This window comes from Podarcis muralis, chromosome 5 (genome assembly GCF_964188315.1).
Source record: "Podarcis muralis chromosome 5, rPodMur119.hap1.1, whole genome shotgun sequence".
NCBI classification, from domain to species: domain Eukaryota; kingdom Metazoa; phylum Chordata; class Lepidosauria; order Squamata; family Lacertidae; genus Podarcis; species Podarcis muralis.
The window spans coordinates 25,890,609-25,909,110 of NC_135659.1; the positions used below are offsets into that span (position 1 = coordinate 25,890,609).

The window sequence follows — 18,502 nt, forward strand, 5'->3', positions numbered from 1 at the left end:
TCGCCCCCGAGAGGCCTCCTTCCCTCTTTTCTCCGCCCCGCGGGAGGCCGGCGCCAAACTCAAAGCGCAAGATGGCGGCCGCCGAGAGCCTGTTCAGTCAGTTGGTGCCGGTGCAGGCCAAGTGCCAGGGCTGCGAGGAGAGGTGAGCGGCGAGGCGCGGCTTCCCCGCAAAGGGAGACGTTTTCCGTGTCTCCCCTCACAATGGCCTACGGGGGGGGGGGCTTTCTTCTCCCCACTCCCTCCATTGCTTGAAGGGCCGCCCTATCTCCGTCGCAGCAGGCGGGCGGTTGGCTCGTCCCCTGGCGGGACCCGGGGAGACGGAGGGGCCCTTGAGGTGGGGGCAAAACCGGCCGCTTGCCCCCCACTTCTCCAGCGCAAGACCCTCGGACCTAACATGCTCCGGCTTTCTGTAGTCTGGCCGCTTTTGAGGGGGTTTATCAAGGTTTTTTTGGGGGGGGGCTTTTTCAGAGACTGGTCGTAACACGAACTCTGGCGGGCTGGGAAGACGCGTGTCAGGCTTTTCAAACAACCCCCTTTCGAGCTTGCAGATAAATGTCGTGCGTTGCGGGTGTTAAAGCGCTGCGAGGCTCGGGAGCAACGGACTCGGGAACCTGCGTGTGTTTGTGGTCCAACTGAGTTCAGTGGGGAGGAGGAGCCAGGCGCCGCACCTGAGCCTTAGGGGTCTTTTGCCCGAATTCATCCCCTTCCCAGCATGTTGGCGCCATCATTGTGTGTGTGTGTGTGTTGTGTCGGATTTACGTATAAGCTAAACAAGCTATAGCTTAGGGCCCCACTCTCTTGGGGGTCCCCAAAAAATTAAAGGGAAAAAAACCTGGGTGTACATTTCCAGAATATAAGATAAAAAACAAATAAAATAAAACCTACATATATCAACAACAGTGTAGGCGCCTATGATGTAAGTAATGGGCCCCACCTGCTAGCCTGCTCCCTAAAATATCAGTGGTTTGCCCATTTCTAGTATCAATTGCTTTGATAAAGTACATATTTTGTTATGCGCAAATGGCTTTAGATATCTATTAGGTCCATAAATCTGCTGTTGTTTAGTCGTGTCCGACTCTTCGTTACCCCATGGACCAGGTCCATAAATTACCATATAGCATATATTCAACACAAAAAACAGCGACAATTTGTTGTTGACAAAGGACAGCTGGACATATAAAGGGCCCCATTACAGTACTTTCAGTAGCTTAGGGTCTCATCAAACCTAAATCCGTCTCTCTCTGTGTGTGTGTGTGTGTGTGTGTGTGTGTGTGTGTGTGTATGCAAATACATGCAAAGGTAACCATGAGCATATAGACTTCCAACTTTAAAGCATATAAAGGTAACCTTGAGCATATAGACTGGCACCTTTTAACAGGGTTGTGAGCATGGGCGTAGCCAGGATTTGTTTTTTTGGGGGGGGTAGGACACTCCCCTTGGGACGCGGGTGGCGCTGTGGGTTAAAGCCTCAGCGCCTAGGACTTGCCGATCGAGCGGTCGGCAGTTCGAATCCCCGCAGCAGGGTGCGCTCCTGTCGCTCGGTCCCAGCGCCTGCCAACCTAGCAGTTTGAAAGCACCCCCGGGTGCAAGTAGATAAATAGGGACCGCTTACTAGCGGGAAGGTAAACAGCGTTCTGTGTGCTGCGCTGGCTCGCCAGAGCAGCGATGTCACGCTGGCCACGTGACCCGGAAGTGTCTGCGGACAGCGCTGGCCCCCGGCCTATAGAGTGAGATGGGCGCACAACCCTAGAGTCTGTCAAGACTGGCCCGTATGGGCAGGGGTACCTTTACCTTTTTTTAGGACACCCCCCACCTGTCATCATCCTCTGTCTAGCAGATGGGGAATGAAACCGTCCAGACAACAGTTGTTTTAAATTACTTCATTTCGACCCCGAGTTCTCACAAAAATCTGTCAAAATCTTTCGATGCTTTCTACTTTTAGTTAAGTATTTTTTATTGACTTGTAAATAGAATACGTACGTTTCCGAGCGCAATGCAAAGTGCTGGGTGCTGACCTTTAAAGCCCTAAGCGACCTCGGCCCAGTGTACCTGAAGGAGCGTCTCCACCCACATTGTTCAGCCCGGACACTGAGGTCCAGCTCCGATGGCCTTTCAAACTTGAGCACACCTGCATTTGAACTTGGTGGAGCGCAAAATTTGAGCCATGCTTGCTTGCTTAAAAGTAAGTCCCGTTGCAATTCTAAAAAGCTATTGCTAGGAAGCAAGTCCTGTTCAATACAGTAGGACTTAAGTTCCAAGGAAACATACATAGTAAAAATCACACTGTTACTGAGTCATTAAGTGCAGGAAGCCCATAATTTTTAAGAATGCTGTGCAACTTGGTGCAAACTATTTTTTGAATAGATAGAGCTCCCCCCCCGCCCTTTTTGGCCTATATTATATGGAATCAGTATTTTGTTACAGCATTTTAGAATTAAAAACGGGATCATGCACTAATCAATTTAGATTCTAGAATGAATTGCACGCAACAAGCATGACTTAGTAAGTTTCTGTTTATTTCTTATTTGTGCTGCAAATTGTCTATACAAATGGAACCTGTAACAATGCTGTAGTGTGGAGTGCTTGTGTTCAGGATTCTAGTCAGCCTTGTCATTTTCCAGGATTCAGTGGTTCCTTGGTTTAAGAACAGATTAGTTTATGAACAACTTGGATTAAGAACACTGCAAACCCGGAAGTAGGTGTTTTGGTTTGTGAACTTTGCCTTGGAAGCAGAACATGTTCCGCTTTCTGCTGAGTGTGTTCCATTTGTAAATTGAGTCCCCACAACTATGGGAAAACACACCTTGGTTTAAGAACACTTTGGTTTAAGAACGGACTTCCGGAACGGATTAAGTTAGTAAACCAAGGTACCACTCCTCACCGTCACTGCTGCCGCAACAGTTGCTCGGCATCTTGTGCTCACTGATCATGCACAATCTGCATTGGGCTGTTTTGAGTCGTCCCCGTCCCCCCCCCCTCCCCTGCATCCCTATTGGAAATGATATGTAGCCTGCTAATAACTTGTACTGTTTTGGCTTCATAAGGATCCACACTCAATGAGTGGGCTTGTTGTTATTAACTAAACAATGGGTGGTATGAAACTAAGGTTCACTTAGAGTAAACCCATTGAAAGTAACAAAAATGACTATAAAGTCCATTAATTTCAATGTGTCTACTGTAAGTAAAACTTGGTTGCATACCACTCCATATTAGTGGATTGGTTTTAGGATTAGTGATGTGTGTATAAATGAATGGTTTAGATAGCAATTTTACCTGAAGTATAAAATATTTCATTTAGTAAAATGAAGAATAAAGATGGAATCACATGTCTGTTTTGCAGGCGAATAAACGTTCGTGTGAATATTGAGCTGCAATCAACAACAAATCCCATTCATAGAAAGGTTTGTACTTTGCTTGTCATGTGTTGGTTTTGCACTCCTTTAGTTGCTTCTTCATATGATCATGTTTACTAACACAAAGTAGGCTCATCGATAAAACAGCTAGCACCAAACAGATTTGATTCCATGAACAGTAGCCTTGTAAGAAGTAATAGATTTCTGGGGATTAGTAGTCTTCCCCCCCCCCCGCCCCCAAACACACACTGTGTTTCCTGAGACATTTCCTAAGTATAAACAATACCCTAAAGGCTGGGGCATGGACAATGGACAGGGATGATGTAGTTCAACAATATATGGAGGTCCACAAGTCCCCATCCTTCTTGTAGGCACTGCTGTACAGTTTCTTGTGGAACATTATGAATAAGCATTGTTTTTAGGGTTAATATTTCTATGTTATTGTGCTGTGGTATCATCTGTTGTATAGATGCATTCAGCAGTTACAAGATGCATGGGTAACACTAAGGCATGGTTTGTTTGAATGTCCAAGCCTAGCAGAGTACCCGTGGATTGTTTTCCACTTTGTTACTACTTTGAGCTGGTTTGCATGTAATGCTAAGCTGAACAATGGTTTAGGATGAACAAGCAGACTGCTGGAGATTGGATTGTGCACACTTTGTTCCTCCTGCTGTCCTCTTCCTTCTGTCAGTTAAGCCATGGTTTTGCTTAGCATGTAATCTAAACTCAGCCTTGTTATTTGTCTTTCTCCAGACAAATTATGAGTGGTAACCCAGGTTTGTTACAGTGGTGCCTCGCAAGACGAAATTAATCCGTTCCGCGAGTCTCTTCGTTTTGCGGTTTTTTCATCTTGCGAAGCACTGCTATTAGCGGCTTAGCGGCTATTACCGGCTTAGCGGCTATTAACGGCTTAGCGGCTTTAAGAAAAAGGAAACAAACTCGCAAGAACTCGCAAGACGTTTTGTCTTGCAAAGCAAGCCCATAGGGAAATTCGTCTTGCGGAACGACTCAAAAACGGAAAACCCTTTCGTCTAGCGAGTTTTTCGTCTTGCGAGGCATTCGTCTTGCGGGGCACCACTGTACTAGGTTTGCAGCTCATCTTGTGACAGCCAAGAAAAAGGCCTTTTTGTTGTGGTACCCTGCCAGTGAAACAGTCTCCCTTGAGATAAGGCAAACACCTACTCTTGGTTAGCAGTGGTTGCTGAAAACATGCTACTACTTCAGGTTTTTGCTAACCATTAATATCAGCATATTGATTTTTTTCTTAACTTTTTTTGCTCCTGAATTTTTTGTTTTTATTGTATTTTTAGTGTTTGATTGTGAACCACCTTGAGATTATTTTCTTAATCAAAGGGGATATGGAAGTATTTAAATAAATTGAAAGCAATCCATAGTTAAAACAAACTGTTACATATAGTGCAGTGTGCAGACAAAGCCACTGAATGCGTGACTCCGAAAGAATTGTGAAGCTGTAATAAATTTCTCCAAACTATTGTCTTCTAGGATTTAGTTGTTCGTCTAACTGACGATTCTGACCCCTTCTTTCTATACAATCTTGTTATTTCTGAGGAAGATTTTCAAAGGTAAGTTGCCAAGTTCTGATTAGAAAATGCTTAAGATAAAAGTTTGAGTAGCTGCGTTTTAGCTAATGATTATTATGAACATTGTTCCTATGTGCCTAATGACTTGCATATCTCAGAAGGAAAAAGGAGATTACAACTAAACATCAAGAATATCTTTCTGACACTAAGAGCTGTTTGACAGTGGAACAGACTCCCACAAGACCTGTTGGGCTCTCCTTCCTTGGAGGTTTTTAAGCAGAGGTTGGATGGCCATCTGCCATGTATGATCTAATTAAGATTCCTGGTGTTGGACCAGATGACCCTCAAGTCCTTTCCAACTCTACAATTCTATGATTTTAGTAACAAATAGTATATAAGAATACATATTTATTATACTCTTTCTTTTTATTTAGTTTAAAACTCCAGCAGAGCCTTCTGGTAGATTTTTCTGCTTTTCCTCAGCGATTTATAGACCTCCTTCAACATTGTATCCAAGAACAAAATAAAGACATCCCAAGGTTAGTAACGCTTAAGCAGTAGTCTATGTTTTCTTTAAAACAAGTAATACAAACAACAAAAGTAGGATTCAAGGAGACTGTGTCTAAAGCACTTATTTATTTTATTAGCACCATTTGAAATCTCACGTTCGGTAACAACAAAAATGGGCAATGCAAAACCTATGGGCAGGATTCAGCTAATGGAAGCCTGCACAAGTGGGCTTACCCACTCTCCTGTCCCCATGCCCTCTCCCAAATTGACATGGGGAGGGGGCAGGAGATCTGCTAGAACAGTGAGCTGGAGGAGGAGAGAGCTGACTGTCCCATTGTTCCGAGCACAATTCAAAGTGTTGGTGTTGTTGTTGTTGTTGTTTAGTCGTGTCCGACTCTTCGTGACCCCATGGACCAGGCACCTCTGTCCTCCACTACCTCCCGCAGTTTGGTCAAACTCATGCTGGTAACCTCGAAAACACTATCCATCCATCTCGTCCTCTGTCGCAAAGTGTTGGTACTGACCTTTAAAGCCCTAAACGGCCTCGGGCCAGTATACCTGAAGGAGCGTCTCCACCTCCATCGTTCTGCCCAGACACTGAGGTCCAGCGCCGAAGGCCTTCTGGTGGTCCTGTCACTGCGAGAAGCGAAGTTATAGGGAACCAGGCAGAGGGCCTTCTCAGTAGTGGCGCCTGTCTTGTGGAACACCCTCCCATCAGATGTCAAAGAAATAAACAACTATGACATTTTGATATGGGATGTGGGTGGCACTGTGGTCTAAACCACTGAGCCTAGGGTTTGCCAATCGGAAGGTCGGCGTTTCGAATCCCCGCAACGGGGTGAGCTCCCGTTGTTCGGTCCCAGCACCTGCCTACCTAGCAGTTCAAAAGGACGTCAAGTGCAAGTAGATAAATAGGTACTGCTCCGGCGGGAAGGTAAATGGCATTTCCGTGTGCTGCTCTTGTTTGCCAGAAGCGGCTTAGTCATGCTGGCCACATGACCCAGAAAAACTGTCTGCAGACAAACACCGGCTCCTTTGGCCTGTAAAGCGAGATGAGCGCCGCAACCCCAGAGTCGTCCATGACTGGACTTAACGGTCAGGGGTCCCTTTACCTTGTGACATTTAGAAGTCATCTGAAGGCAGCCCTGTTTAGGGAAGTTTTTAATGACTGATGTTTTAATGTATTTTTAATCTTTTGCTGGAAGCCGCCCGGAGTGGCTGGGGAAACCCAGCCAGATGAGTGAGGTAGAAATAAATTATTATTATTATTATTAGGCAAGGAGAAATGTTTGTGCTGCCAGAGCAATCTGCTTAGCTCTGTGTTGAATTATTCCATATAAATCTATCAATTATATTTTGCTTTGACTTGACTCTAGGAGTGCTAGTTGGGGTTGTTGACACCCTTTAAGTGGAGAACACATACCTCTTGCTGCAATAGAGTTAGAGGCCAAGTACAAACTCTGCCCAGTCCATCTAATACTCTGTTATAGTGCAGTGTGCCTCCCCCCCCCCCCCCAGCTGCTTCCTTATTCCATTTCCTTTGCCTTTTCATGAGCTACTTCCAAAAGATGGTTGCTGGCTTTTTAAATAAGGCTTGCAGACTGCTTAGGAAAAGGTTGTTGCACCTGCATTGATCCACACTGCTACCAGTGGGCAGAGGAAGTAGCCAGTATTTGTAATGATCGGTGGATTAACACACTGATGGGATGGCAGTGGAATTGGAAGAGTTATTTCCTTTGTACCAGGCTACCCTTCCATAAGGATATGTGTGTCATGTGCTGAGAGACCCAGCTAGCAAGTCAATTTTTAATGTGTTCTTATTCTTTTTAGGTTTTTGCTGCACCTGGTTTCATCAGGCCCTAATTTAGATCACACTCCTGCTTTTTTAAACGTGGTCGAGACAAACCCATTTAAACACCTCACACACTTATCACTGAAATTCCTACCCGGAAATGATGCAGAAATCAAGAAGTTTCTGGCAACCTGTTTGAAATGCGTTAAGGTAAAACTAAGATTTCAGTTGTATGTTTTGGGTTACACTTTCGGATCTTTCGGCATAGCGACTAGCTTGGGTCACTTTGTCTAAATGAGGAAGCAAAATACAAAGTTGTGGGGTGTGTCCTGCTGTGTGGTCTGGCATACTCTGCTTTTCTTTTCATGACAGTGGTGTAACAAGGCCACCTTGACATAAGTTTTCTATATTTTACAATTGAAAGTTCACACATCACATTAAACCAATGTTGAAATAAAGTACGGTTTAATGTGAAATTGCAGGTGCTCCTGCTGCACTGCCAGGAACAAGTTACGTTCTGGCTTATCGTCATCTGGACTTGGGTTTTGGTTTGTTTCTCTCCAGCCAAACTATGAATTGAATCCAAGCTTTGTTCTTGGCTTACCACTCGTGATTTGTTTGAGGGAAAGAAGCCTCAGGCCTGTGTTTGTTTCCTTGTAGCGCAGCGGAGTAAAAGCAAAGCACTTGTGAGTTCAGCAGTGTGCACCAACATGCTGTTCATTCACATTAAACCATACTTCATTTTAACTATGGTTTAATGTGATATGCAAACGAGGCCAGTGCATCTTTCAGAATCAGACCTATGGAAAAGCACCTAATAATTAAGTAGCCCAACTCCTGTAACAGGAGTGAGTTTGTATCTGATGTGCTGAATAGCAGTGCAGTCCTACGCATGAGAATGTTTAGGATTGTAGGTTTAATGATTTCAAGAACTGGAAAGGGTTGCATTGACCGACAAAGCTGTCAACTGTACCTAGGAAGAAAAATTGCTGCTGGAACAGAAACTTAGAAAAACAGACGAGGACCTTACAAGACAGCTGAACTATGCCCAGCAGGTAAGAGTAGAATTCCACTGTGGGTCAAATGGTAGAAAATTAATGTTAAAAAAATCCACCCTGTGTTGGGTTGTGTACAATGTTATCTGTTGTGTGAGCAAAACTTCCACTGTAAGCACTGGGGCATCACCTTCCTCTAGTTGAGATTCCTGCTTTGGACTATATGACCCTCTGCAATTCTCTGATTCTTTACCCTCTCCCCTGCATGTCTTTAAAATGACAACCCCTCTGGAACAGATTTTTGGAGTACATTGGGGGGCTGCAGAGAGGATAGGAACCCATTGCACAAATCGAAGTCTGCTTGAGCAGTGTTCGACTCCTTCTATTATTTAATTACTGTATTGTGTTTACTTAATGACCTTTTTGTACCTGACCCTTTTAGAGAGAGAAAGTCTGACAGATCCTTACCCCAAGGGGCACTCAAATCAAAGTCAGACATAGCCAAACAACAGAGGGAAGGGAGGAAATGGAGGTGTGGGCAGGGCAGGGAAAGAACATGCAATTCAATTTGTTGCACTAAGGTGTTGGGGCTAAAAGAATAAGCCCAAAGGCTCCCTATGAAATTGTGTTTTGAGGGGTGGGATTAACAGAAAATGAAGATTATTGTCTTTATTTTATTGAATTCATTGTATAAATACTGTGTCTAAATTTAGGATCTGTGATATGCCTTCTTGCTGAGAATTCAGTACAGGAGGAGAGGAAAAGATTTAAGAATAGCTGCATTAGATGGCTGAAGCAAAATCGACAGAGTTCTCTGGCTCCTTGAAGTGTAACAAACTTATTGCAGCTTGTGCTAAAATAGGCAAAAGCCTGTTTCACCAGATGCATGGGAGGTTAAGGGTAGGCTCAGCTGTAAAAGCTCATATTACACTTAAGTTTTAGTGTTTAAGGTGCTATAGGCTTCTGTAAAAACAGAAGAATTATGTGTGTCTATATAAGGATGTAAAGTGCAAAGCAATTACTTTTTTTCTGGGATAGCTATGATGTGGGAAATGTTCTGTAGGCTAGTCTTTGCAGAGGGATGTGTTTGTAATAGGATAACCTGCCTGTAACCATTTTATAAAGCACTGGCATAGTATTGATTAAAACCCTTCAATTACATGCAAGCTGACCATCTTAGTATTTTTATTTTCTCATATTTAGAGCTTGTCGGAAAAGAGCAGGGAATTGGACAAGCTGAGAAATGAATTGGCATCCAAAACAGCATCTCTAACCAACAAATATACCCAGGAACTGACAAATGAGAAGGAGAAAGCTCTGCAGGTGTGTAAAGAGAAGCCTATATACATCTAGCAGAATCCTTATGCCTTTAGTAGTTGCTCAAGTAATTGCTTTTCTTTGCAGGCACAAGCACAATATCAACAACAGAATGAGCAACAGAAAAGGGATCTGGAAAGCTTGCATCAGAAAACAGTGCAGCAGCTGCAGAATAGGTTGAAGGAATTGGAAAATGTCAACAAGGAGCTAATGGAAAGGAGATACAAAGGCGATTCGACAGTCAGAGAACTTAAAGCGAAATTGTCTGGCATAGAAGATGTAAGTAATATTCAACTATTAAGATCTATGTTGGGAGACAATTTGATAGTTTCCAGTCACTCATACAAATATACTAAATATTGCCAGTTATGTATCGAAAACAAGTTTTTTGTTTTGTTTTTATAGAATATGCTTAACTTCTGTCAAGCATGAAACAAAGCATGAATTTTTGCCAGCAACATTTTTGTTAAAATGCTTGTAAAATATTTCTTCAACCACATAGGAATGCCAGAGAGCAAACCAGGAAGTTCTGTCTCTACGTCGAGAGAATGCTACCCTAGATGCTGAATGCCATGAAAAGGAAAAACTAGTCAATCAGCTGCAGACTCGAGTTGCTGTTTTAGAACAGGAGGTCAAAAGCAAGGAGGATCTGGTTACTAGGGCAAAAGAAGTATCGGATGCAACACATGAGCAAAAGGTTCTTAATTTTACTTTCTAGAATACAGCAGTACTTTAACACATGGAGAATTGCATGCTGAAATGAAAGAACATGAGCTACAATCCAAAAAGCTGCTTATCGGTGCATAGCAGGGGTTCCTCATGCCCGATCTACTTTACTTCCTATTTGATACAACATAAGTGTTGTGCTCCTCAATATGCTGTGTGACATGGGACATTCCCATTAGAGAAACAAATCCAAAAGCTGCTGGGCACACAAAGATCTCTGGAGTATGGCTATATTTAGAAAGTGTAGGCAATACTACAATGTATTGACTTTTTAAAAAGTTATATATTTCACCATGCTGTAGTAACTATAGTAATATAAATAAGCATTTTTGGATGTGATGGGCTTTTCAGAAATTGCTAGCATTTTACATTACAGAATAGGAATTTCAGAACTAGTGTTCTTGTTACTTTAAGCAACTGATCCATGTGAATATTTCTTGGCAAATCAAAACCTCCCTAATACACTATATGCTCTTTTAAAAGGTAAACCTGGAAAAAAATATAGAAAAGAAACAAATTCAAATAGGAAATCTGGAAACAACACTAAAGTCACTATCATCTGAACTCCTTAAGGTTTGTTCAAAACACGTTATTGACCTTTTTGATGATTATTTGACTTCATGTGTTCTTAATTTAAAATTATGCGGTTGTTTATTAGGCCAATGAGATAATAAAGAAATTGCAAGGCGATGTAAAGACTCTAATGAGCAAATTGAAGCTGAAAAATACAGTAACAATTCAGCAAGAAAAACTCTTGGCTGAAAAAGAAGGAAAACTGCAGAAAGAACAAAAGGATCTACAGGAAGCAGAAAGTTCTCTCCGAGCAAAAGAGCAAGAGGTAATTTAAGGGTCAGGTTTCTATCCAGAAAGTGTTTTTTGTGTGTGTGTTTTTTTGTTTTTGTTTTTTTTAAAGATGCTTAACTTTAAAGTCATGCTATGTCAGTTCATGCTAGGTCTCTGACTTGAACCATTTTGCATAATCCCTGTACATACGATTGACAGACCAATTCTATGGTGTGGTGGAAATACCGTCAGTACGAGCTTTTCAATAGACTTAATACACTTTGCTTTTAAAGTAAGCTTTGGCGTTGCCGATTAAGCTGCTATGGACTGATAGTGTTAAAACATAGGTAGGCAAACTAAGGCCCGGGGGTCGGATCTGGCCCAATCGCCTTCTAAATCTGGCCTGCGGGCCGTGCAGGAATCAGCATGTTTTTACATGAGTAGAATGTGCCCTTTTATTAAATATGCATCTCTGGGATATTTGTGGGGCATAGGAATTCGTTCATTTCTCCCCCCCCAAAAAAATAAATAAATAGTCCAGCCCCCCACAAGGTGTGAGGGACAGTGGACCGGCCCGCTGCTGAAAAACTTTGCTGACCCCTATGTTAAAACATTTCAGGTGTGCAAGTTGCAGGAACAATTGGAAGCAACAGTACAGAAGCTGGAGGAAAGCAAGCATCTTCTCAAAACCAATGAAAACGGTGTGTGTATATGAGATTCTTGCATTAGCCACTAATATCTAATCCTAACAATTGATGGTGGTTTGAGACATAATCTCACTTTCGTGGGTCTACAAATTCTATGTTCTTAGATATGTAGCAGTTGATCAGCTTTCTGTTAAGGAAGTGCAAGCATGTAAATATTATTGTGCAAAGACTAAGAATTCTGTTTGGCAGCTGGAACCTAAAGAAGAATTTCTGGAGCTGCCATATTTATTCCTCCCCTTTTGTTTCCTTCTCTCTTCTGCAACTTCATTATGTGTAATTTTAATTTTTAATAAATAATTCCTGATTGTAATTTCCCCACTTCCCATCTATTGTGTAAGGCTATCGCAGAGTACTGACTAGGTTTTTCAGTCTCTAAGTTAATATACGACAAAACTGAGACTGCAGTCCTACACCCAAGCATGTTGAACTTGATGGACTGACTTCAGTGTAGACATTCATAGGATAGCACTGTGAATTATTTGTGTATGGCTGTCCAGCAGTATACTGAGCTATGGTTTAGATTTAAAAGAGCCGATAAAAGTCCTGAAAAGTGAAATACTTGGTGCACATTTTTTCTTTGTAGTCATCACATGGCTAAACAAGCAGCTGAATGAAATTCAGATGACAAGGAAGCAAGAAGTGTCAGGAACGTCTACTAGTCCTAGTGGTACCACTCCAAGAACTGGCATTTCGCCTCACAGTATGGTAATAGTAATGTCCTTATGAATTTTTGTATGGTCCTTCTGGTCCTTTCCTTCTCCTGTAGTGTTAATTTCTACACATACTGGGAGAGAAGGAAGTGCTTATACCCAATATCCACTACCATTAAGATACAAACAGAGGAATTTGTTTTCAAATGGAAAGAGTACAGTACAAATTATGAAGTACTATATAAATTATTAGTATAGTTTAATTTTGGATGTGTTTGCTTTTAAATACAAAAAAGAGGAAAGGTATGAAAGGAGCTTTGGAACTAATAGTGTGCTGTTGTTGCTCTGGCTTTATAATTTTAATTTTCTTTTGCAGGTTGATAGCAGAATTCCATTTTTGAACTCGGGACTAGGCTACCCCATTTCCCCTTTGCTGCCTTTTCAAAGTTTCCCAGATACAGTGGCTGTCAAAAGCATCAACCAGCAAACTTCAGGACAAAAGGCAGGCACCCAAATATATAATTTTATATTCTATTGCATCTTTCCAAGTTAGCATTATAAGCTGCTGCGCACCCAGAATACAGGCTTTAAGAATATGTGTAACAAGGACTGAGCTTCAAGTTCTCATATGGAGAAACTGCTACCTTTGGCAGCAGAACTAAAAGAAGTACTTTTTAATGAACAAAAAAATTACCCTGTCACTGTTTTGGCAAACCTCATCCCTCAGGAACAACTCTTTCCCCTCTTAAGTTGTTGAAATCTCTTAGCCTCTCCTTTTTGCAGGTATATAAAGTGAAATTAATTTTCACAACTGCCCTCCTTTATAATTTCAACAAAATACTGGGAGTGTGGAAGCCTAAGGTTTATGCCTTAGCGGCTTAAATTAAGTTTTAGTGTTGTGCGTATGAACCAGATTTTAGGATAACTCTTCTTGGCATTCTTTAATGTATAATTAAAGCCTAGACATAGAAATGTGAGTGTGTGAAAAAATTTCTGTCTCCAGCAGGTTCAGTTCAATGTGCAGCCTCAAGAGACCAACAGATGTTCGGATTCGCAGCCAGGGATTCCTCTGATGACAAATCACCCAACGAATAAAGAGAAGTGAGTACTTGTGCTTTTAGTTGAGGAGTGGTCCATCGGTGGCCCTGGCCTAATTATGCATGGGTGGAGGTTGCCAGAAGAGAGGAAAGGGGTGCCAAAATGGATGGCACAAAGTCCTTTGGCAAGAGTGATTGTCCTTCTGCTGGCAGTCTGCAGGATGTGGGGAGAGAAAAGGAGTGGCAAGGAAGGAAGGAAGGAAAGCAGGAATCTACATCCTGAATGTGTCTCCCATCATATTATCCCTGAAGGAATGTGGCCTTTGACTGAAAACGGATCCTCAGACATGTTTTAGATGACCGATTAGAAAAAAACGAAAGTATTCTCCTGCCCACACCCCAAGAGTAACACCAGCAGTATTATTTTTAATTTTGAGTGGGAGGAATGTGCACAAGGGACCCTTGAGATAAATCTCTTGGGATTTTATACACAGGTATGCCTGATCTTTTTCATCTGATTCCTTTTCGTGGAGAAGCTATTCAGTATGACTGAACCCATTTATGATAACTATCAAAATACCGTCCATAACAGAGTGACAGAGACTAAAGGGCAACATGGCGATGCATTGGTCTGTTTTCCTCTGGCCACACTGGGCATATCAAAAGTGGCGGGATCCAGCAAGTGAATGTGATGTTCAGAGAGGATGCAAAAGTATTCTGTGATGCTACTTGAATCCAAAGTATAGGTGAAGCTGCGTACATGCAGTCATTTTGATATGCATACTTTTTAATTATCAGCTGAATGAGATGAATCCCTTGCGGAATTCAATCTGACTTCCCTTAAACATGTATAGCTGCTTTATGCGGAATTAATACTGTGTTATGTGAATCATTGATCTACTTACTATGTCTGGCACTGGTTCTCCATCAGATGCCTTTCCTATCAGTTGCTACCTGATCCCTTTAAGTGGAAATACCCAGGAACTGAACCAGGGATTTTCTGCATGGAAAGCATATGCTCTAGCAGTGAGCAATATGACTCTTCCCAGCTGTAGCCCCTCCCTGACAATGGGCTTGATTTGAGTAGAACCCAAAAGCTGCTGCCGGACCATGGAAACTATTACATGAGCACTGTTCCACAGCATTTGATATTTACATACATGCATTCGAAAGATGGGTTTATGAAGCAATTCTATATCCTCCCACCACGCCGATGAAGAATTCTATGAAACAGTAGTCAATATCCGGAAGCACTGTTCAGTGTTGGACATCATATTTGCTGAATACACAAAGCTTCACAGCTTACCTTTCATCGTACAAAGTCTGGTACCTCGCTTCATTTAAAGATTTTCATAGACTTTGAGACTAAAGATTTTGTACTTGTTATGGTTTGAAGGAATTCTATAAAGATTACCGTATTTTTCACCCTATAGGGCGCACCGGCCCATAGGGCGCACCTAGGTGTTTTTTTGGGGGGGGGAATAAAGAAAAAAAAAATTTATTTCCACCCCAGGTGTGGGGCTGGGGTGGGGGAAGCCCGAGCTTCCCCCAGCCCCCAGAAAAGGCTGCTATCCGCAAGCCTTGGGAGCCCGGCGGGAACTCCCGCGGGCTCCAAGGCTTGCGGATAGCTTCCTGAAGCCTGGAGAGCGAGAGGGGTTGGTGCGCACGGGCCCCTCTCGCTCTCCAGGCTTCAGCGAAAGCCTGCATTCGCCCCATAGGACGCACACACATTTCCCCCTCACTTTTGGAGGGGGAAAAGTGCGTCCTATAGGGCAAAAAATACAGTATTTATTGCGTATGTACATGGTCATCGTGTTGCCTAGGCATTGCAGACCTTGGACGCTGGCTGGGGAGACCCAGGTTCAAATCTCCACTTGGCCAAGCTTACTGGGTGACCTTGGGCTAGTCAGTCTCTCACAGCCTAATCTACCTCACTGGGCTGTTATGTCCCGGTAGATAAAACATAGAAGAGCCATGACCCTTATCTTTAGTTCCTTGGTGGAAAGGCAAGGTACAAATAATACTTCTTTGACTAAGGCAGTCCAAAACAGGCTACATGTCTGAGTGTTCCTGAAGAAATGTCTAACTTGTGGCCCTCAATATGTTGTTGGGACTCCCATCAGCACCAGCCAGCAGGTTGGACTACAACTCTGACCATCCCCAACACCATCTGGAGAGTTTTGACTTCTTCTAAAGAAAGCAGTATTTTAGGAGACCATAAAATGTATTATTTGAAGATCTTATGAAACCCCAGCTTAGTGAACTTAGAAACATTCTTTGAGTGTGGCAAACTGAAATGGTTTCTTCTTATTAAGTATCTTTCTTCTGATTTAGTGGTGAAAACATGGGATTGGAAGCAAAATATTTGAAGAAAAGAGAAGACAGCATTCCTTTACGAAGGCTCAGCCAAAACACATCTCACAACACAGGTGGGCAAGCATGCATGTGCATTAAACTTAAAATGTGAGAAGTTGCTCTAAAACTTTTTGAAATCTTCTGAAGCTGTTCATTTAAGATTCTTTTCCCCATTATTAGGACACCTGAAGTCAACTGCCTTGATAAAAACACAAATACCAGCCAAATCTGCAGCACCTTCCAGACCCTCTGCTTACTTCCCTGGGTAGTGGACAACATATTTGCCATGGTAAAACGCTTATCAGCAGTTGCAATTCTTTTTATGATTATCTCCCCTGTAAAGCGTCAACATAAACTCATTTAGTAAGCAATGAAATATCTGAGAGATAACAAGAGCTAGTTTTTTGGTCTGCTTACATTGTAATGTGAATTACAGAAATTTCCTAACAAGACTTCCAACATTGTAAGGACCCAAATGAGTGATTGAGCAATTTTGTATCAATTATTATCAAAGTGCACTAACGGGAAGAAAGGTTTGCAATTTCTCTCCCAGGCTGAATTCTCTGCGCTACATGTTTCTTCTTGGATATGGACCTCAGAGGTAAAAACTCATCTTTGAAGCCTTGGAGCCTTTTCTTTATTTTAAAGCTTGTCAAAGTTACTATGCACTTCAGCTGTGACTCTTCAGGTCATCGCTACCAGCTCCTGGTTACATTTAAATTCAAATTTTACCAAGGATGAGCTCATCCAGTCATTCTATGCAACACTTTTGAGGCTTTCGGAAGTGCCAAAATGTCCTACTTACCATGTCAAACTAAATATTGTCTGTTGCTTATTTGACCAGATGGTGGCACTCTTTATAAACGTTTTGAACCTTTCCTAACTTTACAGGGAGAAAAGTAAATAAGCTGCTCCAGGTTTATTTTGCAATCTTGCAAATTTATTTTTCATTGCTCCTAAATAGAAGTAATTTGGTAGCGTTCCACTAATTTCAGTGGGACATTGAGCAGTGCAAAAATCCACCAAGATTCCTAATAGTAAGCAAGTGTGTCTAGTTCTTACCAGGGTTCAGGAGGCATTACTGGACATGGTTGAATACCAAATGCAGCAGTCTTAAATTAGATTTGCCAGGTGAATTCAGCCTTACAGCAAACTCTTATTTTCATTTAATTTTGAAATATATCAACTTTTTATATCTTAATGGTCTGTAGTATAATATCAGAGTATCTTTAACATTCTAAGTGACTGTTCAACATTTGAATCACAACAAAGGATAATTTTGCTGCTTTTCAAATTATTTTAATCTTAGGATGTCAGTTTTTAAGTTGTAAAATGTTGCAGTCAATGTATAGTGGCATGATTTAAGAAGTCTTACATTACATAAAACTGGTGCATACCTATAACAAACAACTTTTGTAAAATCAATGAAAATCAGCAATCCTTCAAAATGATTTTGAGGCCTTTACATTGCTACTGCAATCAGTACGATATATAAGCACTATTCTGATTCTCCCAAAAGCTATGGAATTTCAGAATACTTGATGGTGGGTGATTAATGCCCAGTGCAAGACCTATTAATATCAGTGGGTTGTGATTACACTTCTCTATTCTAAATAGCAGCAGTGTAAGATTTTTGCAAAGCATGTTATTTTTTATCAGTCTCACTGATTTATATTGGAAACTCTACATGCGTGATTTCAAAATTGAAGTGTCATTTCTTTAGCTGTTAGCAGTCATGATATTCAAGTCTCTTAAAGGTGGCTAATATAGTAGGTTGTTACCCACTTATGAGTGGCTTGCTTTTTTAGCACATGGGCTTTTTGTATATTGTTACAGGTGTGTAAATACAAATTATTTGAACATGTATGGCAGAATCATTCCTTGCAGTGTAAAATTTGTACATTTGTCTTTTAATCAGAATGCATGTTCACATGTATCTAAATGCTCGTTTCAGTAAATTTTCAAATAAAATGAAACAAATATTGCTGGTGGAATTAATCTATAAATTTTGACTCTTAAGAGAAGATGCAAACATTTAATTTTGTCAACTGACAAAAGCTAAGGGTTGCATGGTATTAAGGCTACAGTCCTACAAAGGCTTACATGGGTCTGACTTCTCAACAAATATGACACAGGATAGCGAATGTTCTTAAAAGAGACTGTTGCAGAAAATCAGCATCTGCCCATATTACATCTGTTCCATGCTATAGAAGACGGGTCACTAACCTTTTTTTGAACTAGTGGGCACATTTCCAACTTTGAGAGTGCTGGGGCTGCCATGGGGTGGGGACATGGCAAAACACAGTATGAAAGAGCTACTTCTAGCAACTTTGTTACCCTGGGAAGACAGCTATATCCTGTTGGTCCTGATTGTGGGAGATCAATACAACATGGATTTTTACCTTCATGCATCGTGACATGTTGCTAATAGCAACAGCATGCATTCCTCAGTACCAGGAAAAATATACAAGGCAGCCATAACACACTCATTCTCACTTCATAGGTACCTGCACATTTTGCCCCATACCTTGCTTTCTAAATGAAAGCTCAGAGCCTGGGGTACACAGAAACAGGAGATAACACCAGTCCAATAGGCAAGATTTGCCTAGCCTTCACTTGAAGGACACGGATTTTTAGATCTTACATCAGTGCATTTGATTTCTGCCCTACTCCTTGTATTCCAGAACAGAAATTTTGCAGTTTTTCTGCCAGTAGAGAAAGCATGTCTTTTCTCAG

General features: G+C 41.7%; 1 protein-coding gene across 2 annotated transcripts; it reads left to right on the top strand.

The window, feature by feature from the left end:
- The first annotated feature begins 8 nt into the window (after nucleotides 1-8).
- SASS6 (SAS-6 centriolar assembly protein) lies at nucleotides 9-17,750 on the top strand. Of its 2 annotated transcripts, none has more exons than XM_028732674.2 (17): nucleotides 9-142; nucleotides 3,341-3,401; nucleotides 4,857-4,936; nucleotides 5,329-5,433; nucleotides 7,235-7,406; nucleotides 8,174-8,251; nucleotides 9,395-9,514; nucleotides 9,596-9,787; nucleotides 10,011-10,205; nucleotides 10,718-10,807; nucleotides 10,893-11,072; nucleotides 11,637-11,718; nucleotides 12,308-12,429; nucleotides 12,751-12,876; nucleotides 13,378-13,475; nucleotides 15,746-15,840; nucleotides 15,947-17,750. In XM_028732674.2, exons 1-17 carry the CDS (start codon nucleotides 72-74, stop codon nucleotides 16,033-16,035), a joined length of 1,956 nt encoding a protein of 651 aa, XP_028588507.2. In that variant the 5' UTR covers nucleotides 9-71; the 3' UTR covers nucleotides 16,036-17,750. The 2 variants fall into 2 exon arrangements, with proteins under 2 accessions (XP_028588507.2, XP_028588508.2); XM_028732675.2 differs by having other exon boundaries at nucleotides 13,381-13,475.
- Nucleotides 17,751-18,502: the final 752 nt, after the last annotated feature.